This window comes from Corvus kubaryi, unplaced genomic scaffold, assembly GCF_017639235.1.
Source record: "Corvus kubaryi isolate FWS band 111438036 unplaced genomic scaffold, C.kubaryi_AGA036_p1.0 133, whole genome shotgun sequence".
In the NCBI taxonomy this organism is placed as follows: Eukaryota; Metazoa; Chordata; class Aves; order Passeriformes; family Corvidae; genus Corvus; species Corvus kubaryi.
The window spans coordinates 36,336,550-36,360,822 of NW_024580667.1; the positions used below are offsets into that span (position 1 = coordinate 36,336,550).

A 24,273-nucleotide genomic window follows, 5' to 3' on the forward strand; every position below is an offset into this window, starting at 1 on the left:
CTTGAAAATCTGTCTTAAAAGTACAGATTTTACATTTTTCTCTTACTGCAGGGTTTGTTAGATGATCATGTAAATGCAGTGGATTTTCTTATGGATCAGAACAATGTAGTTTCACGTATAAACCCCAGTATTCTTGGAGCAGAAAGAAGATACATACATTTCAGATCCAGCTCTGGTAACTCCTTTTCTTGGATATTGTTATGATTTGTGGGTTGTTTTTCAGTTTTGTTTTCATTTTTATAAATCTAATACTTTGTGGTTTACATTATGCAGTTCCATTTCATGTGGAAGACTTCTCTACTTTCTCCTTTTTGGATTCACAAGATAAAAGTGCTGTAATCTCAGATAACATGAAGTATTTAACAAAAAAAGGTAATTAATTTTCTTTATAGGTTATCTATCTGTCTTTATATGGCTATTACAAATTGTTGAAATTTACCAGTAAGATATCCCAAGTAAGTCAATATCCCAAGGATTCCATGTAAATTAAACATTTCTCAGTATCACAGTATCTTCTTTTGGGAAGCAGAGCATATCTGAATATTGTAAACATGAATTATAAGTAACAGGGTAGCTGTTTTAGTTTTTGTAGCTTTGAAATGGGATGGATGTTGTGGCTAGTTGTTTTTGTTTTACAGACATGGAGTTGAAAGGCTTTACAAGACTTTTGCAGCTTTGAAGATAGACTCAGCTTCCATACTAATATGGTTTTACTTGAGGATATTGGAGTGTGTTCAGTTTTCAAGTTACTCTTACTTGCAGTATTATCAGCTGCAGAATGAATAGAGTTTGTATGTCTATGCCAAAATTAGGTATTTCTAAATTTAAGGAATAATTTATTATGTTTCTAATTTATTAAGTATCTCCTTATTTTTCCTCTAGTTAGATGGTTTAATTTTGCTATATGAGCCTTTGGCTTTCTATAGAAAAGAAATAGAAGTTATATTCTATTATATATAATCTGATGGATTATAACCCATTTATACATTTTGTCTTTATTAAACCTCAAATGTTTTTGTACATTTCAAATACTTTTTGACGTAAAATATTCTTATTGCATACGCAAGTACCTTTCCTTGAGAGAGAAGAAATTACAGCAGTGGGGGCATAATTCTGCATGGGGTCTTGCCTTATTAAATTCTAGAAGTAGACAGTTAACAGCTGCTCATTTACATGAGTCCATCAAGGGACATAATTACCCTGTTAACAAAGTGCTGTTCATTCAGTGATTTTTATGTGGTATTTACAGAGTTTTACTTAATTCATTATCAGAAAGAAATGCCAAACACTTAAATTTCTTTAAAATAAAGTTATTTGGCTCTTTCTTGGTTCTGTGTCTACAACCACAGGGACATCCCAGTAAGCTGTCAAATGAGTGGCTTTCAATCTGTAGACTTATTTCTAAGATTGAGGTCTCTTGTGTAAAACCTATAACCTTTAAGATGGAATCTACATTTCAAATCTCTCTGCCCAGTGTGTTTCTCTAGACCACAGCAACAATTAATAATAACCTTTTCCTAGCATCTCACCAGAACCTTGGAAAATTTCAGGCTATATGCATTATTTTTTGGGGATGTATGATAGACCTGAGTAGACTGATAATATTCTACAGATAATTTTGCAAAATTTTTCATTTACCATTGCTCTTCTCTGACAAGTAAAGAACAGGAGACCACAGAGCAAGAAAAACAGACATTTTCTGTGTGTACACTTACACAGTAGTTTACTTTCCTTGGACTGTATTTAGTATAATCCCATTTGTGTCCAGAAATGATACGTTTTTTCCTGCCTTTAGTTGAAGGACTCTCTCCCTTTGCTGCCAGGGAAAGCGACTGGCCTAGTTTATGCATTCCTGTAACTACTTAATTCTTTTCATTGCTAGCTATATGCTCAGCCTCCATCAAATGTTCACAAGTAACCTCTGGTAAAGCGGGTTTTGTTAATTGGAACTAATTATTTAGGGCCTTCTTGTTTAAGTGCTGCAACAATGGATCAGCTATTTTAGTGCCTCCCTCCTATTAAAATGATAAATTACCTTCTAAGAATCTTATTTCAATTCAGAGGGGAAAGGATTCTTACAGTGGAAGTCAGCAGTCAAATATACACATAAATTTTGAAATGACAAACAGAATTGGTTTGTTTTTCATTAGTTATGAGAAGATTCTCCAGAATGTAAAACAGGATTATCTTTAATTTTCAGGTGAGGATGCATTATATGCTGTTACTATCTGGATTATTGCTGATTTTGAAAAGCCAGCTGGTAGGCAACTGCTTTCTAATGCCTTGAAAAGCCTGGTGAGTTTCTAGCAGGTTTTATTAAAATAGTTATTATGAATATGTTCTTAACAACTGTCTCTGCACATTCAAAATCATACTTTTAAATAAAAGTGTAACAGCTTTTTTTTTTTTTTTTTTTTTTTTTTTTTTTTTTTGATCGGGTGCAGACTTACGAGACTGTGCTTTTGTTTTGTAATTCCTGCATGGAAATTTCCATTTTGTTCATGGACTCATGAGGCAGGAGACAAACTGTGACACTGTGTATTAAAAGGGTGAATTTCTTCCCAGTTAGACTTACTCCCATCAGGTAGCCCAGAATGTTACTGGGAAGGCATTTAGGATACTGCCTGTTGATGTGAACCATTAAGCACTTATCTCCTGTATTATGTGGCACAGCTGTGGCCATGAAGCAACCATTTCTCCCTGTGCTGTTTGTGTGCTTCTGAGACAGATCAATTTTTGTGTGTGTTTTAATATGCTAGGAGGATCATCCACATTTATGAGTTTGCTTATTTTTAAGTTCTTTTGTGTTAATAATAGGATTTAAAGTATGAATGTCTAAAATATAAATATACTTTAGAAAGTATAAATGTCACATCAATATAAATGACAAAAAGACCCTCTGTTTGGGGCAGGTTAAAAGAGTACTTAAACTGAAATTGGGAACGCATCTAGATTTTCTAATCAAGAATGAAATAGGAACCACCCTGAGGGAATTAGAAAATTGGTATGTTGCAGAAAGTATGTGGTAACAACTGTGTCTTAGAAAGAGGCTTTTAAAAAGATAAAGAACAATATGCAGTACAAGTCCTTATTGCAGAAGGCATTTAATTTCTTGGACTGTTTGATTTGTGTCTCAGGCTTGACAGATGTATTCTCTCTGTAGCTTCATTTTTTAACCGTCTTCAAAAGGGGAAATGTGCCATAGCTCCCAACTAAGAGGTGAGAACCACCTGGCCAAGTCCTCTTGCATTGGTGAGGAGAATCTAGGGAAAAAAACCCAAAACATTAGATAAACCTCATGTATTTCTTAGTCCAGTGATTTTTGAGTTTCATGAGAAAAAAACCGAAACAGTCTTTTTAGAAGTCCATTGATTTGTATTGAGGTTCTCTACTCCTCTCTAGTCCCTTTTATTTCTCAAGTCAGGGTATAGTATAATTTCTGATAGTAGCGGATTTGGCAGTCACCACTTGCTCATGACTTGCCATCAGCACTTGAAGTAAAGCATGCAAAAATCTGGGTGGAAAAATGGCTGAAGGAAATTCACTTTTAGCTATTCCAGCTATCTTGAAAACTACTGATAGATTTTTACTTCATTTGGAAAAAGCTTAGAACTGTCTTAGCTGGAAGAGACCTCTTGAGGTCATCCAGTTCAGCCTCCCACTCAAAGTGGAATTACTGCCTTCATTACATCAGGTCAGCTATAGGTGTGTTTGAAGGATTTCTGAAAATCTCCAAGGACGTGACTCTGTCCCTTCCCTTTTCATTTTGCTCTGGTGTTGCACAGCCTTCACATTACAGTTCTTTTCTGCCAGGCCAAAATTTGCGAGTGTTACCCCTTGTTGTGCCCTTTGCTGCTACCAGGAAGGGTTTAGCCCTGTCGTGTTTTTTACTCCCCCGTCAGTAGCTGTTGGTTGCTATTCAGGTTCTCCATAGCCTTCTCTTTGCCAGATGGAGCAAGCCCAGATTCTTCAGTGCTTCCTCAGTTTTCTGACCATCTTGGAAGTACTTAGTGGAAGCCTCTCCAGTGCTGAATACCAGTGATTGCATTCCTTATTTTTTTATTCCTTCCTGCAGTGGAGTCCATTTACCTTTTCTTCAGTTTGTGATGTTATTTGATCCTACCTTAGAATCATCCCATTCTCTGGTAAAATTTGAGTGGCATCACTGCACTAGCAAGTGAAAGATTTTTCTGTTGATGAAGATTAGAGTGATAAGTGGATAAATTCTCTTTCATTTGTTTTATGCTTAGTTCAATAATTTTTGTGAAGTAGAAAGACATCTATAAAACTAGTTCTGAAGTCTGTAAATGAACACGTGTGTATGTCCTTCGTTAAAAACATGCTTCTGCAAAATGCTCAAAAGCAATTGTTCTATTAAAAAAACTTAACACTTCTATTTAAAATATTTATCACAAAATAGGTAAATCCTTACTAATCACATTTTTACTCACAGTTGTTCTGAATTAGTCATTGATGTGTCTTTTCTAAAGAGAAATAGCTGCAAAAAATTAAATACTTAAGGGCATTTCACATAGTTATAATTGATATGAATACATTAGTTAACAGCAGATGGAACTGTAAAATTACTTATTGTTCTGTGTTTTTCTTTGCAGAAAACAAGCAGTCATACACGAGTTGGGATTTTGAACAATCCTTCGTCAAAAATAAAGGAAGATAACACAGCCATTGCAAGAGGAATTTTGGCTGCTTTTCTAACCCAAAACAACAGCAACTTAAAAAGTTTCCTAAGTAAACTCAGTAAGGAAGAGACAGCGAAATCCCTTGCAGCTGGAACTAAAATTGTTAAATTCCTCATCCCAGTGAGTGCAAACTAAATTAGATTACTTTCTTTTCTATTTTACATATGTTTTAATGTAAGGAGATGTTGAGAATAACAGTGTTTGGCCAAATGCCAGTGAAGTTTATAACCCATATACAGTTTTTGCTCAAGCAGATTTGGATTTTTGATGGCTTTTATGTGATTGAAGAACAGAGAATTTCTTTAAATGGAGAAAATATGAGTACTGAAAAATTTAGCATATGGGTACCAAATAATTGAGACCAAAATAGTTTAATTGTTGATTTTTTTAATAGGTCTTTTGTTTAGTTAAACTTGCAATATTAATGTTTTTCAAGAATTTAGACTTCAGAGAAAATTATGACTAAATGAGAATGGAGGTGAGTTATGAAATAACAGCTGCTAACTACTGGTTTTCCATCAGAAAGAGGTGTGCATTTTAGTGTTTTTAAGCAGAAGAGTTGGAAGACTAAGGGAACTCTCTGGAACCATATTAGAAAAGGAATATTTTTGAGTCATGCTCTTATTTCATTGTTTAATAAATTTTGAGAGACATAAAGGTCTCTAATGAAGCTGTGTACGCTAAGTATGTTACTAATTTATGTCATTATATTAATTGTATCTGAATGAATCTGTTTGCTTGGTCAGTATATTACTAATGGAAGATATACATATCAGAATAATTTTGATAGGTGAGGCACAGTTCCAGTGTAAGTTTTGGTCGTGTTTTTCCCCACTTTGAACATGAATTTGTTATGTGTCTTTCTGGATGATGTTGGCTTCCCCAAAAACATGTTCAGGTTGTATCCACTGACCATATTAGAATGATTGTTAGGTTTTTAGAGTATTACAAATTTTTTTATATCTTTTTCCTGGAAGTGAGAATACAGTTGAGTTGTTAATGGAGAGTGTTACTTTTCATGCAGCTGTTGTGCTGGATCATGAAAAAATTGCTTAACCTCAGGCTCAGCTTTGCTCTCATGGTTATTCACAGTTGCCCCAGGGTACAGACTGCACTCTAGATGGGTGTGAGACTGTGGCTCCACTCCAGCAATCATGTGCTTACACTGAAGCTGAGGTGGATGTTTTACTTTGATTTCTGGTTACCACATAACTTGAAGAAAACCGTTGATTTCCTCATCTGTTACAAAATTTATTTTTGCTGAATCATTCCAGCATCTCGTGCTTTACCTTTGCTTTAGGGAATGGATGGCGATACTTTTGAGAAGAAGTACAACACTTTAGGACTGGATTTAATTAAAACTCACCAGCTGTTCTGCCAGGAGGTTCTGAAGCTGCTTCCTGGGCAAATGGCTGTTATCAGCAATGGCAGGGTAAGAAAGAAATTAAGTCTCTCAATCTTTCTGTAGGATTTTTTTTTTTTACTTCTGAAACTTCAGTTTCAAACTAAAGAAAATGCATTATATTGATTTCCCATTTATTCAGACAGTTGTTAGAGAATGGTATGAATGTTTGCTTTTTTATTTTGCTTTACTCCTAATTTTTTCATTAGCTCCATTCTATTGAAGCTACTATGTGTGTATATCATTCCTACAGCTATTTTAGAGTTAATTTGACTAAATTCTCAAAATAGGTAAATATCTGATTTATTATTTGTGGTGTTTAAGAATAACTTTTGATCCTGAAGTTACCTTTATTTTGCCATGTAAATAAATATATATAAATTACATTGACTAGGTTAGTATTTCAAGCTCTAAAACACCACATTTTTATAAATACTAAGTTGTTTTATAGTCTTAATTCCTAATATGCAGATAAAAGTATAGCAACTTTGTTGTTTCAATTTCTTGTATGTATATGCTGAAACCAGTAGCCTTTATTACAGTTTGTAAGTAGATGGTGCGTGATCAAAAAATATGATGTTGCATTCCATACTTAGTGCTTGTTAAATGACAGTCAGTGCCTTACATCACAAATGTACAATTTACAAACTAACTCTTCTATTTTTGATTTACTCCTACACCATTAGAAAGAAACAGAAAGAAAACTATGCTGGCATCTCATTACTGGTAACTCTTTAAATTGTGAGTTGGGTTACTCTTAGGCATCCTAAATGCTTCTGAGATGCAACTGAAATACCACTAAGAAACACACGGAAAGCATTTTTGTTGATGAAGCCTTAAGGAACTGTTGGCTTTTTTATGTCAGCTCCCTCATAACTAAGTTAGTGAATTTATTTTATAAATTAATATTACTATTCTCCATGCCTAAAAAAAGCTCAAATAAGATATCTTTTAAGTTTTGGGCAAAAAGTTTCATTAAAATATTTGGATAAATTTAATAATGTGTATTCATATCTCTGAAAGTGTGCTTTCACTTTAAAGGATTACTTTTAAAAAGACATGGGATATCCTTCCTTTCTTGCTATTTCATCACAGAAGTTTTGCTTTTATGAGCAAATTAATTTTTTTAAGTATGGCTTCTACTAAGTTACCATAGTATTTCATAATTACACTATGGTTTCATCTATCTTATACATTATTAATAAAAAAATCAAAAGTGGAATTTTGTTATATAACCTCTCATTTATAGAAAACAGTTGAATTTTGGGAGAGAGGCATTCAACACCAAATTTATATCATGACATTCTACATCCTGGGAGCCCTGTCGGCTATTGAAGTTGTCTTGGGTCAATTTGGCCTGATAGACTGAGTAGAAAATCCAAACAATATCCTCAAAGCTATTTTCTGGGACTCCAAGGCACTTTCTTTTCCTTCAGACACCAAAAAGTGTAGTAATCCTGTGTGTTCTCTTATTATGCGTTTTGTATCCTTTCCTGTTCTTCCTTACTATCCATTCTGCTTCATTTGACAAGTCTTACAAGAAGATTGTGTTCATAGAATTAAACAACTGAAGAGTGTGGTAGACAAGTAGTAATTTGAGTTTAAAATATTTTACTTAAGAGAGCTTTTTCTTAAACTTAGAGTTGTTATTTCTAAATAGTATATTCCTTAACAGAAGGATGTATAATGAAAAATAGCATGGGTATTTCCATTGCAGTTATTCTTTGTGATTGACGATTAACTATAGTCACATAAGTATAAAAACCCAATTCTGCATAGTTGCTATAAAGTTTAATTAGTTTTATAATTAATAGTGTTGATGTATATGGGGATTGGGGTTTCATATTGAATATTGTGCACTCATTTAAAATACTCGTTTATTTTTACTTACAGCCAGAGCATTATTGAGACATTTTACACTTAACATTTTTTTTTCTCTATCTAAGGTACTGGGTCCTTTAGATGAAAATGAATTCTCTGCAGAAGACTTTAATTTGTTGGAAAAGATAACATACAGTACCTCAGCAGAGAAGATTAAAGCTATTGTCAAGGAGATGGGAAACAGTAGTAAAAGGTAAAATTCTCTTGCCCCATAACATGTGTGCAGCTCTGCTGAATTACTCCAAATACTTTCCCTACTTGGACTGTACTTACAACCAAGAGTACAGCTAACAGTAAACAATTTCTGCTAGGCTTTGTTTACATAAGAGTAACTGTAAAGAATAATAATAAGCTTGATAAAATACAGTGCATCTTAAGCCCAATCTGACTATTAATATTTGAAGTCACTGCCTTTGGGAATTGTTAGTAAGGGAGCCTGTAAAGGCATGGGCAGATGCTGTGCCCTGACGTCAGGCTGGACAACATTCACACATCTGTTCATTGAAGAAGTGTAAAGATGAGATGAGTCCTAGCCATCTTCTAGTCTAAGGCTACAGCTTGTGTACAAAGAAGAGAGCAAAATTATATTCTTCTTACAGTATCTATCAACTTTCTGAGTATCACTTCTGATACCTAGAAGGACTGGCACAACTGAAAGAATCATTGCCAGATAAACAAAATCAGCAAGAGATAGAACTCAAGGAGATAAGCAGTGAGACACAAACTGTATTTAGACAAATATTACGACTTAACAACGTTGAAATAGAACTTAGATTTCTAAAATTCCAATAGAAAAAATATAAAGATGCGGCCAACTTGAAACATGGTCATTTATGTCTGTTTCTAGATGTTGTCATAAATGGGAAAATTTAAAAAAAAAAAAAGGAATAAAGAGCTATAAATGTCAGCAGATTTTGACATCATATACTCAATTCTCTTGATTCTGAATCAGATCTCTTTGGCAAACTTGTGACTAATAAAAACTTGTGGTTAATTTAGGTTTAATTCACCTTGTGGACCAAGCCCCACATTTTCATCAAATTACACAGATTTGAAGACCCCACAATTGAGAAAAATAATTGCTGTGAGGCTGAATGATAACTCTGAATTCTGCATCTCTTAAAATTAAGAAGTGTACATTTCAAAAGCTCTAAGGCTGTAGTGGTTCTTGGGCATTGTCATGCTAAAGGTTTAACTCAAAGCTACAAGTCCCAAGGTGTTAATCACCTTAGAGTCCAGGTCTGGGATGTGGGCTTTCTAAATATCCCTTATACAAAGAGAAAGACATTAAAATGTTAATTTTTTACTCCTTCTCTAATGAAAACCAAACTCTATGTGCCTTATTTAATACAGTGGCAGTGATTTGATTATGAAAATAGATGCCCTGCTGTCTTCCTTGCCTAAAACAGAGATGAGACAAGATGTTGAGTTGCTCAAAGAACAGCACAGGTCAGTTTTGTCATGATAATGCACTTAGAGTATTTTTTTAATTAACATTTGAATGTAATGATGATTACATAGAGTCTTTGGAAACTTGAGTAAGCATTCTAATTTTAAAATTCTTGTGTGAACAGCCTGCTCATCTGCCACAGCATAATGCATCTTTACCTTTTTGTTGACAAATTCATTAGTAATACCTATTGATTTTCCAACCTTACCCTTTGCTGAAAAAGGAGCAGATGGTACATGTTTTAAAAGGACATATGATAATACAAGAACTGTGATCAAATTACAAATTTTTATAAAAACTTTTGTCATGCTGGTTGTGAATCCCTACTTATTTTTGTTAGTAAAGGTGCTTCAGTGTGCTGTGCTGAAGGGCTGTCCCTGTTGTTGAGAGCAGGAATGAAATATTTTCTAAGAGGTAGCCTTTTCTAAGAGGCTGACCCCTTTTTCAAAGTTACACTAGCAATAGTCAGTGCTGTGCTGTTACCATTTGTTTTGTGGAAAACAAGTTCAGAAAGTCCCTTTTCTGTATTTACAGCATACGACTTTTTTTTTTTTCTTTTTAAAAATGAAGTTTACTGACATTTCCTTCCTGTAGATCCAGAGTGCTTTAACTAGGGTTTGCTTGACTTAGTCTACAAGTTTATCAAACTGAATTATTTTCTGGAATGCAAAAAAGGTATCAAGTTTCACACTTCTCAGATGCCATTTTTCCCTTTTTTTTTTTCTTTTTAAATTGTGTCACTACCACTGCTTGTCTAATCCAATGATTCCAGATCTCTATGAAGGGAACTGTAGACAAGTGACAAAAAGGCCCTTTTTTAAGTGTTACTGTGTTTTATTTTAATAGTTTTGTTTTGGAGAATGTATCTAATCAATAACCAGTATAGATGTATGTAGATTAATGCTATATTTTTTGTTCACATTTAGCTTTCCTAATTGTATCACGGGGAGAAATCATGATTATTGCTTGAAATGAAGGAAATATTTTCTTGAGGAGTAAAATCTTAAGTGCCTCTGATATTGCAAATTCATGTCTAAAGTTTGTCATTTCAACAAATTCAGTTTAGAGTTTCATGTCACTTGTTTTTAATACTTTTTTAACAGCGTAGTAAAAGTCGAGCCCCAAGAGAATGACCCATTCTATGATGTTGTTGCTATTGTGGATCCATTGACAAGAGAGGCACAGAAGATGACTCAGTTATTGATTGTAAGATGCTGGTCATTTCTTTTAATTTGCATCTTTGTAGTTCAGTTGTTACTAAACTTGTTCTGATTTCCACATACAGTTTAGTAAAGGGTAAACAAAATTTGGTTTGGTTTTTTTTTCCTCTAAAATATGTTTACTTATTTTAATTCATAAAAGAAGTTGAGGATGACCTAATTCATCATTATGAATACCTTATTTGCAAGTAAAATTCAAATGCCCCAGTCCTCTTAAAGTGAGTCTGTAAGTGCTCTCTATACAGTCAATAGAAAGAAAGGAGGAGATTGTGTACATAATTTTTTGCATCTCAAAGTCTTAGGAGGTACTTCTTTCCATTAAACCAGCACTTAGGAGGTGCTTCTTTCCATTAAACCCAGATCACCTTAGCTTTCCAAGGCATCTAAATGAGTTGGTCTAAATCTGACCTGTAATATCATCATAAGAAGATTGGGCTGTAAGCCTTTCAGCTCTTGGAGGGATATTTATCAGTTAATTAACGCTACCAAGTATATCTAGATAGACTTCCATTGTGTGTAGTTATTGATCTTCTAAAGGGAAACTGTCCTAAAAACAGAGCTGCTAAAACTATTTTCTTCTTTCACCTACTGCAGAATATCACTCTGTCTCAGGTTCCTTTATATTTCCCTTAAAAATGTAAATTTTGTCTTCACTTTGTGGTCTTTTACAATTCTGAAGCCTCCAACTTGATTTTTGCTGCATCCTATTTTATCTTTTTTTTCCCCCTGCAGTAATTATGCAAGTTTCATAAATTCTTTAATTGATGTTCTCCTTCCCCCCCGCCCATTTTCATAACCTTTTATATCAAATATTGAAGCATCCACTCACTCTTCATATAGTGGAGCAAAGTAAAACATTTTTTTAAATTCATAAAAATTTTTTCTATTTCAAGACTCCAGAATACTAGCTTTTCTCTAGAACCAGGTCTTTCATTTCACCATTCTCAGTTAAAATGAAAGCTTGATATTACCAAATGAAAATATTTTCATGTTGAAATGGACTGGAAACTCTCCATTTATCCAGAAGTTCATATTATTATATGAATCACATCAAGGACCTTATAGCTCAGAGCAGAAGCCTCCATTCCTCTGGGCTCAACAGGCTCCCTCATGCATGCTTGGGCAAATGACTCCCATGGTGTCCCAAGCTGTTCAGCTATTGCAGTTCCTGCTTCATTCATAGCAGCTCTAGTTTTATGCAAGAAGCCAACCCTCAGGAGAGAATAATGAAATGCTGTTGAAAGTAAACAAGCCAGAAATATTTTAATGTAAATTAAAACTTTTTAATAATATCTTTTAAATAAGGAAAAATCACCTGAAAGTTTTATATATATATATATATGTAAATATTATTATTACCTGGAAAGCCAGCATCTCCTGCTGTAGAAACAAAACAGACATGCAAATGCAGCAAGCCCCAAACTCAAAGTCCTTAAATGAATGCCTTTCTGATTAGCTTACTATATATAGGTGACTTAAATACTAGAAACTTGAATTGCTAGAATATATTTATATTTAAAGGCTCTTTTTTCAGTTACATAATTGGATTAGAGCCAAGTATATTATATTGGTAACTATTCATGGTGCAAAATTTGTGGAGTAACTACCATGGCAGAACATACGATTCTTGCCCCAGTCTGTGTTGAATATGTCCATATCATGATGGGGTTTTTTCACCCTGGTGAGACTACTCTATTGTATTACTTTGTGTCACTTAATAGTCACTTCAAATAAATCTTTTGGTATTTTTTATTAAAAATATGAACAAAAAGTTACTCATATTAAGTGGGATTGAAATTGAGAGAGGTGTCAATAGCTTTAGGTTGGCTGTAATCCAAACTTTACTGCTTAGTGTAAGAGACTGGCAATTTAAGGGTAGAGGCAAGGTATGAATCAGAGCATGAATGAGTGCTCAGTCAAAGCTGCTTTCTGTTTTTAAAATATATACTGTATTGTATCATATGAACTGCTCCAATCCTCTCCAGAGTGAGGCAGGTAGCACCTTCCATTTTTGTTACAGACTTCACCATCAAGTATTTCCAGACGAGGCAGAGTCACTGTCTACTGTAAATATTTAAATGCCAGCCATAACTTTACCATGGTTGGACCACATAAGTTCTCAGCAGAATATATGGAAAAGCTAACTAGTCCTGAAGTTATGAAGGGTGATCTCTTAAGTTGATGTGAGAAAAGTAGAAATTCTTTCTGCTAAAACAGAGGACAAAATCGAAGAGTTGTGGGGGTTTTTCCTCATGTTTCACCAAAAACATGAGGAAAAATTATTCGACATACTCATAGGATCATCCACGTTTTTTCTTGTTCCAGTAAGTATCCAGTAATTCAAAAGTGTGGAGAGAAAAATCAAGCCTTTTATTTTTTTCCTGTCAGTTATCTTTTGCCTTTAGTCATTTGTTCATTCTATCTTCAGAGAGAAATTCTTCTTCCATCCCTGAAGTAACAGGAATCCCTGAAGGAGCCCCTTTTGATAGTCTAGTCTGATTTTCTATATAACGCAGGCCACAGGACTTCTTTCTAACAATTAGTATTTGAAGTAGAAATAATTTTTTAATCAATTCCTAATTTAAATATTACCAAGCAGTTGAGTAGAGATTAGAGCTCCTACTGAGCTTTTCCAGTGGCTAATTAACCTGACTGTTAAACTCAGACTTGGAATTACAGATTTTTGTTTAGATCCATGCTGTAAGCATTGATGGTCTCATCATTTTGCCAGTTCTGTTGAAGATTCTATTATAAGTTTGTTTTCAGTGCAGATGCTTTGTATTATGCTGAGGTTCATAAACAATTCCAAGTGACTGGTTCAATAATCATGGTTTACTGAGTTAATGTTCTTCAGATGAGTTGTGGTAACTCAAGTAAGTGTTCTGCAAATGACTTTTTATTGTGCACATGCACAATAAAACTGGCTCTTGAATAATTTTCAGGCCTCCTGAAATAATTCAGCCGTGTTTTACAGTGCTTCCTGAACTAAATTTCCACGCTCTTTGAATTTTCTGACTTAAAGTAAACAGACTGAATTCTTCAAGTATCCTATAAAAGAGTCTTCCTAATTTTGTCACCATTTTCATGTGTTGACTCGAATGCCCTGGTTTTTGGTGTTCTCAGACGCCCTAAGTAATAGAACCAAGTTCAGTATTTCAGAAGTTGTATTGTTGAAACACACAGAGAAAAGGAATTATTGTCTTACTTGTCATTTCCTATTTAAATTCCTTTGAAATGTTAATTAAGAATGGCATTTTTTTGGGGTACTGTACTAAATTTCATGGATGAATTGGAATGATACGTCAGCCTTCTGCAAGATAATTTCAGTCTACACAAAAGCCTATCAATGCAGATTGCTAAGAATCATTCTTGCTAATGGGATGAGGGTTTTGTTTTGTTTGAAGGTAAAGTCCAATACAGGTTTTTATCATTCTCTTCATTCTGAATGATAGATAGGTATTCGAGTCACTTTGACATCTATTTTGATTTTGGTGGTCTTAAATTTACGTCATGTAGTGCTTTTCCTTCTTATGCTTCCAGTGCTGTTGGGTTCTCATTTCCTGCTTCTTCACTTGTTCACACAAATATGCTATTCCCTAGTCTTTATTTTTTATTCAGTAGTTTTTCAGTGATGGTATTCAGGTGACACAAAGGATGAGAATAAGAAACTAGGAATAGAACAGGTCCCTAGGGCTAAGTAAAGTTACAGCATTGTAGTAAAGAATGTGTGTAAGCCATGAGTTGAACTGAGGAAAGAAAAATTACAGTTACAATAAAAGAGAGATTTAATGATGACTATTGTCTTGCTTTGTTCCAAATTTATTTGCCATTGTAGTAATTTTAGATATTAGCCTTACTAGTATTGGTATTGTAACTTAGCTTTTATATCTTATTGGCTTTTCTAATATCCATAAATGCAGGCACAGCTGCTTTATGCTTTCAGATAAGCACTTTGTATCAGAAACCACAGAAATGATGGTAACTTGATAAAGGTTTTTATGAGTGCATTAAAGAAATTAATAACTTTGTTAGCTTTAAGCAAAACAGATTGCTCACAAAAATAAGAAAAAAATACCCTCCTAATATTATGGTTCCTATATAACAACATCCAGAACATTAGTGTTTTAGAAATGAACAGATGAAGAAACTGAGAGGAAAAAAATAGAAATGTTAACTTACCAAAATGTTTTGAAGTTAATTGAATGGTTTAATACACTGTTAATATATTGTTGACATTTAAAATTATTAAGTAATATTAAAATAGTGGTCTGAACTTTACTATATGTAACAGTTTTCCATATACAACTATTTTAATAAGATTGAAAGTAATTGTTTTAAGATTGGTTGTTGAATAAAAGGTATATGTTGTACTTAGAGACCTTCAAGTGCTTTAAAATCACAATGTAACAAGGGTGATAATTTAATTTACTCAAGCATTGGAAAATGGGGATAGCTGCTTTTTAGAAAACTGCATCAGTAGGAGAAGACATTAATATTTTGACTATCAAGAATATCATATGCTAAATCATGCAGTTTTAGGAAAGGTCATACCTTTATTTAGAGTATCTGACAATATCCTTTATATACAAATATATTTACATCTTTTAAAAGTTTTGAGATTTCTGTTGAAACTTGAGAAATGGCAGGATGTCACAAAGGTAACTTTGGCTTCTTTTCAAAGTTTGGTGATTACCAAGAACCACTTTTTACAGAGATTTTTTTTTTCTGTAGGTACTCAGGGACATTATCAATATGAAACTCAGGTTATTTTTGAACTGCAAATCTAAGCTGTCTGAAGTGCCACTGAAGAGGTGAGTAGTTCATAGCTTCTAATGCTTAGTTTGAAAAAACAGCCTTAATGGTGTATATTCTCTTAAAAAGTAAACATTGCTTTGTGTTTCTGGATTCTTTTTGTTGACTCATTTTTCATTGAATGTTACCTAAGCAGTTTGCACTTGTTTAGAGGAGTTCTTGTTTTAAGGCATCAAGCATGGTATCACAGGGAATGATCTAGTCCATCAAATGCACCTCTCATTACCAGGCCTTAAAGAAATCAATGGAGATTCACTTAGGCCTGTGAAAACTTGCAGAGGGAGATTGTCTTCCTAACAATGGGCTTCTTTACAGCCCACTGTTTGTGTAATCAGTTTTACAGATTCAGTACTCTTAAGAATTAAATTCATCTGAATAAATGTACAGTCTGCATTTGAGATGTCATTATATTTCATTGAGAATATGATAGACTGAATGTATTTGCCATAAATGGAAGTTTCTTTTATCTGTATGTAAAAAACAGGATTCACTAATTCAGTGATAGACATTTACACTGAAATTAATTCCCTGGAGAGGATTCCTTTCCCTCTAAGACAAAAGCTTTAGCACAAGCCATCTCCTTGGCAGGTATTTTACCTATAATCCTAACACCTGTATTACTAATTACCTATGAGAGAGGCTGGTGGTAGTGCCTGTCCTTTAGCCAGTGGGTTGGAGAATTAATCACTTGCCCACAAAACAGAGGTCCTTAGTTTTTATTCGTTTTGAGAGGAATTACATCACATCTCCTATTCCACAAGAGGGTCTTAATCATCAGTCTTCTGAGTGTCTTGTGTGATCATCAATGATTGCATTTGAAGCTGGGCACTTTTTCAGGTTTTAGTGCCTGGTTCTTTCCTTGTCCATGGGAGAACTTTTACATGTGGAATAAACGGGGGAAGAGCTGGAGAGGAACAGAGAAACTTGACCTTTCCTTTGGTCTGTCTTTGCTGCTGCTAGTGACATCCAATAGAGATTAGTCCTTCTACTTAGTTCAGTGATACAGATTCTGGGAATTCAAGGCTGCTCACAGTTGAGATGTCTAGATGCATCTCTTGGGTATTCACTTTCACAGCCTTTAGAGTGTTGATGGAAAACAGGCATGTCCACAGCAAAATTACCAAAAGTGAATAGATCTGTGTGTGTCTACCAGCCCATTCAATATGCTGTAGGGATTGTCTGATGGTATTCTAAGAGAATAGTGAGCTACTTTGCCTCCAACACCATCATACTTGGTAAATATTCACCATATTTGGAAATATTTTAGAAGACCTTCATGTTTGAACTTTGTATTTCAATAAAAATTGGGGGTTTGTCACACTTCTTTTTTAACAGCTTCTATCGTTTTGTTCTGGAACCAGAATTAACTTATGGGATCAACAAGCACCTTCCTTCTGAACCTGTAGCAAAATTCCTAGAATTGCCAGAATCACCTCTTTTGACCTTAAACATGATCACTCCTGAAAGCTGGTTGGTTGAAGCAGTGAACAGTTCCTGTGATCTTGATAACATTCATTTGCAGGAAGTAAGTAATAGTTTGCAAACACTGTAAAACTTGTGTTGCCCCTTCTACTTCAAGAGGGAAGTTGAAATGTTGTGAGATTTGTCTTGTGTCTGTTCTCTGGAATTACTTTCTTTGGTAATTGATTATTTAGTCAATATTTTACCATTTCTATTGTCATCATCTTTTTTTCATTTTCTCTCTTAAAAAATAAGACAAGTCTTAAAGGAAAGCAATGTAATAGAAAAAGATCAGAATGCAAAGTACAAGTTAAAGCAATTTACCTGCTAAATTGAGCTTTGTGTTTAGAGAAATACTACATTTCAGATAAAAGTAAAGCAATTAAAGGATTCTTTGTGTTTCCTAGTTCTTGTAACCTAGGTAAATCCTCATATAAACTGGAATTCATTACTGTTTATTAATGTAGTTTAAAATGTACATCACCCTCTTTTAGTTCACAGTTCTTTCAATTATTATTTAATTGCATTTTATTACATTTTAATCCCTCATCTCCAAAGTAATTAGATTTATTTGAGTCAATAAGCTTGTGCAAAATACTGAGGGTGTTTGATTGACCAAAGCTGAGCGTTTGGAAAGTGTATTGTGAAAATAAAGCTGGGATTTACCTTACCAAAGCAGAAATTCATCAGCTTCCTCAACAGCCAGTGGAGGGGAGGTACCTCCAGAGAGTGATCCTTCCTCTTTGTCTTGGATACCTGTTTTATAATTGAGTGAAGTTCATGCTGGATGGACCTTTCTTGGGGTTTTTTTGGCTGTGGAAGTTACCTCGAGGCAAACCCCACGCAACATGTTTGTGACTGTAATATATTGCTTTTCCCACATAGTTATGTGACATAATTTATTGATGAAGTGTTCCTTCCATAGATAAAAGGGGCGGTTATAGCAGAGTATGAACTGGAATATATATTGCTTGAAGGACATTGCTTTGATGTGACAACTGGACAACCTCCTCGAGGGTTACAGTTCACTCTGGGCACAAAGAAGAATCCTGTCATGGTTGATACTATTGTGATGGCCAACCTTGTAAGTACTTAGTACAGGAATAGTCAGTACAATTGCGCTCTTCTTGTGAGAATTCTTCATGAGCATCTTGTTCTTTAAATCTATTTCTCTGTGTTGCAAGCTTAGTAATGCTAAAAGTAACAGGCATAACCTGGAGCTGAGCTCATCTAGTTTGCTGAGCTTTCCCCCTGCTCCTCTCCTGTGACCCAGTATGGGTTTGAATATAGCCTAATTTTAGACTCTTGCCTGAAGTGCCTAAACTGATAGCCTAATTGCCTCTAGTAGGTGGTAGAAGGTAGTTTTATATTCAGGCTGAGATTCCCTGACAAATGTAAGGTATGATTCACATTGTGATTAAAATAACCCTTTTTGTTACACAATGATCCAGGCAAAAGAAGGCTCCTATTTTAGATGCTTCAGGTAAGTGCTTAGAGCCTCTGTAGGACATACCCACATCTGAGAATTCTTCTCATCATGCAGAGTAATTATTTTTCATGTTGGCAGTCTGTAGAGCAGAAGACCATGTGACTTCTGAAGTGAAAGATTTATTTTCTGTTGGCTAAGGGAATTTGATAGGGAAGGATTTTGATGAATAAGACCTCTTACCTATCTGCTGTTTTCTATTCTCTGTAAATACTGTATCATAAGGAATGAAATGCTTAATAAATTGTGAATCTTTGATTTGTGCACAAGTACTGAATATGGTCTCAGCAGTAGCTGATGTTTGGCATTGATGAAACTGCTAACAATTCTTCACATTTCAAAGCTTTCTCTGTCTGACTTTAACATAGAGATAGCTGTCTGCATTGTTCCTAAAATGGGAAGGAACTGTGTTGACTTGGAAAGCTGTTCCAGACAAAAATTTTGAGTTTCAAAGAAGATTTTCGATTTAGGGTCAGTTCAATAATTGATTTCTTTGCTGCTCACTTACTTGCTGTCCTTGGTAGAGTTTCTGTACCCAACTCAAATTCAGCTAGAAATAAGCAGAGCACTGGAAGGTATTAAAATGGACATACAGGAAAGGTGATAACTGGTTGCATCACTTGACACTTCTTTCAGGCCTAGTTTAAATGTTGGGTAGTTGATTTTTGTATATGATTGAGTCTGAAATGCAACCACAAGAAGTGCCTGTCTTTTTTACTTAGGGGTATTTTCAGCTGAAAGCAAATCCAGGTGCTTGGACACTGAGATTGCGTAAAGGAAGATCTGAAGAGATTTATCAGGTTTTTTCGTAAGTATGAATCCATCATTTGGAAATAAAAATGATTCTGAAAGTGCAGCATATTTTGAAAAGATCTGACAATACTGAAGGAAAATAAGCAAAGATAGCATTAAAAAAAGTATAAGATACAAATGATAATTTAAAGTTTTTTAAGGGATACCTTATTTCCTATATTGTTGTTGTTTGATGGTTTCATGTGTTTTTGAAGGTATTTCAGTATGCTAATGCATAATAAACCTAAGCTGCTCAGCTAGACTAGATGCCAGCTAAGTCTCTTACTAAGCAGTTACACAGCTACCAGACACTTGTCCTGTCAGTTCCATGCATGGTTAGCATTATCACACAATTGCTTGCACCAAATTCTGTAGAAATATCACTCATGGTTTTGTTGATTAGTATTTTGTCATTCCCAACATACTTAACATGTAATTTCAAGAGTATGCCCAGTGGAGGGAGCTTGGCTCTCCAGAGGCATTTTGATCAGCTGGAGGAGGTACCATGAATTTCCCTCTCATAATTTTTTTCAGCCCTGAGGGTGCCTCTGAATGCAGTATATTTATAGGTGGCATCTTTTTTTAACAGGAGAATTATATTCATTTCAGTTCCAGACTTTTTTCTTCAATTAATTCTGAGTGTTTCTTAGTTGTCTAAGTCTAGAATCACTGTGGTTACAACTCCACCTTAGGGTATAAAAGCACCTCTCATTTTGAGACCCTGGCTGCATGTTGACTGTGCCACATTTTCCTCTCTTGGGAGAAACCTCTGTACATAGAAGAGAAGTTGTACTCCCATAACTGGCATTTATTTGACATCTCTATGGCTTCTAGATACGTGATTTCCATGGTTGATTTTCATATAAAGGAATATATATGCTCACCATCATTCCAACTGTTCCTTAGGAGAATCACCTTTTCCCCATGTTTTATGTAACAGCATAGATCTGTAACATATGAGAGCTTTCTCTTGAAGCTTTAGATCTAATCCCTTCTAGAGGACCAGTATTGCTTATTTAATTTCAGCTTCAGTTCTTCCTTTTTTTTTCCTTTTTCCTGTTATCTCTCTTCCCCCTCAAAGTAATTGTGTGGCTTGAAATAGGTCTATTTCTTATAAAATATTTATTATTACTTGAAGCCCTGGAATACATAGTTCTATATGTTGTTATTCATCAGCTGCTATTAAAAAGTAAAAAATTTGATGAACCTCTTTGTGGTTTTGAACATTTAGTTAGTACATTAATATCAGTGTTACAGGGAGAAATGTTAATGGGATGTTAGATTCATTCTATTTGTTTGCAATTTTCAATTTCTTTTTTTTCACTTACAATCTGTTGAAAAAGCAGAAAAACATAGTCCTTACTCTAAGAAGTTCACCTAATCTCTGATAACTGTAGCTGTACCATTTGTCTAATTTAGCATTTAATTCTTAAGAAATATAAAGTGATTTATGTAAGATAGCATGGTTTTAAAAAAGAATGTAATGAGGTGTAGTTGAGTTAAATAATGAAAAAAAATGAAACAAAATCACTCTACATTCTAGGCTGGATCAAAGGAAATTTAAATGATCTACTGGGGTTTTGCCCATTTTCCCTATGTAACACAAACAGGCTTAATTGAACTCAGCTAAGTCAGAAAAACTAATACCTCATGAGGAATCTAAACAATACAATTTACTTCATTTCATTATTACAAGCTGTAGGCTTAAAGTACAACAGGAAAAGTATGTTTAAGGGGCTGCATCAGGGTCTTTGATATTTCTTTTACAGTATTAATCGTATGAAGTTGCTATCAAGAACTCAGGCAACTGTTTGATAGTGTGGAATTTTGCCAAGAGCTATTGCAGTATATTCTCCATCCTTATATATGAGTCATACCCTCTCCTGTTGAACTGTGAGATGAACCTGTTTTCTTTGAGGCACAGTCCTCTACTTATAAATAGGGTTTTAGGAGAAATACAGGACTTTGAAGTTACAGCATGTTCTGCATTGCAGTACTTACCTTATTTGCTTCTCTCGTAGTTGCAAATAATTTATTTTTACTTTATGTAAGTACACAACATTTGAAATAAACTGCCTCTTTCTTCTTGAAGACTGCTTCTAACAAGGGTCATTATTTTGATGCAGTCACGCTTTTAAATCAACTTTTTAGTAATAAGTTACTATGAATATTAGGAAAATGAAAATTGTTATACTCAGCAATAATCTGAGCATTGCTTATTGTTGGAACTTTGATGTTGGTAGGAAAACAAGTAGGTACTGCAAGATAAGATTGCAGAAAATAATTTATAGCTAAAGATATAAATAAAATCCTGATGAATATTTTATTTTGTAAAAAGGCAGGTAGATATAATTTATTATATTTTGATGTCATGCAGACTGCTTAGCTGAAAGTTCTGTATTTTATAATTTGGGCAGGGAGTTGTGTGTTTGTTTCTTGGACTTGAGGTTTTAATGGATCTCCATTTGTTGAATGCAATTTCTTTTGTTCCCCATATGGAAAATTACAATTTGTATTATATTGGTACTTACTTGTATTTGTATTAAAAGTGTTTTGAAAGATGTTAAAGTTGTGGCATAAACAGTCTGCTAAACACATTTAGCTTTTGACAACAATTGCATAACAATAAGGTAGTTATTATTACATATGTAATGGTGCTGTCAGTATGCAAGATGTTTTGCTTGGATTTAAAAAGGTTTTTCATAGTAGGACAGAAATTCATCAAACTGAGTTCTGCACAGAGTAAACAGTTGGCTCTCAGTAAAGATGGAGCCCACAGGGAGGCATCCGTGAAGGAGATTTAGGGAGACAAAGCAATGTTGTTGAATTTACATCCAAACCAAACACTCTGAGAATACTGTAAAGACTTTGGAAAATCCTCTTTATCAGCAGAATCCTCTTTATCTACCTGCAAAACGCATAGCATAGGGATTTTGAGGTAACTGAGTGAATAACAGTGAAAATTTTGGTTGTGTAAACACTGGGGGCAAAAATGGGAACTGGCTGCTGCTATCAGCAGTTTGTGTTTGGATCTAATTTTACCATTTTAGAACTTTTTAGTGACACACTTTATTTAAAATGGAATTCAAATCTGAGCACTGTACATCCCTGTGATAAAAAGACTGTAGTTGGCTGGGTGTGCATATGTATGATATTTTAAAAGTGTGAAAATAAAACTATAACAGAGAGTAGAAAAGTTCAGATAATCCTAAACATTGTTTTGTGCAAGGTTAGGCCATCTGTATGAGACTTAGTGATTACAGGCACATTTTGCAAAAAATTTATTAAATAAAAAATTCAGGTGAGTGTGTGAAATCCTGCAGCGTTTAGGTAAGTGGTATGATACACATTGAAACCAGTTTTAACTATTTTTGTTTTCTAGGGGAAAGAAAATGAAACCTAAGGGGTTGCAGATTACTTTCTTAAACCCATTTTTTGTATGGGTAGCTTTAGCGAGAGGAATAATAATACTGATACCCACATAATGCTGATAAAAGACCTAAGGGATTGAAGGGGAAATATATGGGCTATTGATGTGTAAAAGCTAGAAAATTTGAAAATTATGTTGCTATTATACTGTATCACAGTAACAACAACAGGGACAGTAACATTTTTCATATTAGCTACTCTGTGGACTGCAGTACAGTTTGGAGACACCTGAATGGCTTTAAACTGATATTCAATAAGGCAGAGATTCATGTGGTGCTTGCACAGCCTTGTCTTCAGGGGTACAGTTTCCAAAGCCTGCCAGTTGAAAGCCAATCTTAAATATCTCAGTACTGTGATGAAGCTTTCCCTATACTTTTTTAAGCAGATCTATTTTAAAAGTACATTTAATGCCATCACATAGCAATTTTTAAGATGTTTTCCATATTTGAAAAATAAATTGTTGTTTAATAGTTGAATGTAATATGTATCTCTATAATACATAATAGTATGTTTGGCTCTAGGTTACTGCGTTTTTTCATTGATTGGTAAATTTCCTGTGAAAATTCAAACTAAAAAGTAAGGGCTACCACTGTGGTTAATGTCCAGTGATGAATAAAACTCAGAAAGTTTTTGAAGTTAAAATATAATTAGGTGCAAGTAATTTTTTTTTTATAGATATCAGCAATTCTAAACCTTATTCTCTGATTAAACCCAAGTAACAATGTTTATTTTAATGAGACAGTACATTTGCATGGGTTTTTTTCCTCCTCACAGCCATGAAGGAACAGATTCTGTAGCTGACCTGACAGATGTTATTGTGGTATTAAACAACTTCAGAAGCAAAATCATCAAAGTTCAAGTATGTATGCAGTGCTTCCATATGTGAAATACGACTTTTGCTTATGTGTCTCAGGCTATATTTAATTGAAATATGTATACTGAAATATATAATTTAGATTTTGTATAATTAAAGAGAAGGATGTGCAAATTAATGTAGTTAATTTGATCCAATCAGGTTATACTAATTGTGTGGGAGATTTGTTAAATAGCTGTTAAACATAGATAACATTTATCTCATCTAGCTCAAGGTGCCCAAGCGTGTAGTCTTGGTGACTTAAATTCTCTCTGCTTACCAGGAGAGAGTCCAAAGGACTACTCATCCCAGCTCATACATGGATTTAAACCAAGAGAATGACTTCTTGAGACATCCATTTCTCTCCAGTGACCTAGGAGAGATTTTACACAAAGTCCAGATACCAGAGTGGAAGTCAAAATTAGGTGTGTTGAATTTTACCCTAAGCTGCCAAATTTTTGTAAATGAAAATCCATTACTCTCATTAGATGTATCAAAAACATCTAATTAAGCACCACTTATATTGAGGAGAAAGATCCTCATAATTCTATATATTTTCCAGTATTTTGTAAATATTTTAAAACACCAGATATGAGTCTCTTCCCCAGTCCTGTAACTGAAAGTTTCCAGAACTGAGAGAAAATGTGTAAAACTCTGGAGCATGATGAGCCTGCCTTTAAACCACAGAGAATGGGTAAAAGGGTGCCTAATTTCCCTATTTTGAGCCAAAATAGGAATATTATTCTGTGTGAAAGGTGGTATTAAGTTTACAGCTGGAATACTTAAG

At 34.3% G+C, this 24,273-nt stretch overlaps 1 protein-coding gene across 4 annotated transcripts in view; it reads left to right on the forward strand.

The window, feature by feature from the left end:
• UGGT2 (UDP-glucose glycoprotein glucosyltransferase 2) overlaps nt 1-24,273 on the forward strand; it is an 80,102-nt gene that overhangs the window by 42,327 nt on the left and 13,502 nt on the right. For all 4 annotated transcript variants that reach the window (XM_042043616.1, XM_042043626.1, XM_042043645.1 and 1 more), the window contains 13 exons: nt 52-175; nt 274-372; nt 2,201-2,295; nt 4,614-4,820; nt 6,001-6,132; nt 8,049-8,176; nt 9,337-9,432; nt 10,537-10,639; nt 15,385-15,464; nt 16,801-16,990; nt 17,852-18,010; nt 19,135-19,220; nt 23,408-23,492. In XM_042043616.1, coding sequence (XP_041899550.1) covers nt 52-175; nt 274-372; nt 2,201-2,295; nt 4,614-4,820; nt 6,001-6,132; nt 8,049-8,176; nt 9,337-9,432; nt 10,537-10,639; nt 15,385-15,464; nt 16,801-16,990; nt 17,852-18,010; nt 19,135-19,220; nt 23,408-23,492 — 1,584 coding nt within the window. The remainder of the gene's footprint in view (nt 1-51; nt 176-273; nt 373-2,200; nt 2,296-4,613; nt 4,821-6,000; nt 6,133-8,048; nt 8,177-9,336; nt 9,433-10,536; nt 10,640-15,384; nt 15,465-16,800; nt 16,991-17,851; nt 18,011-19,134; nt 19,221-23,407; nt 23,493-24,273) is intronic.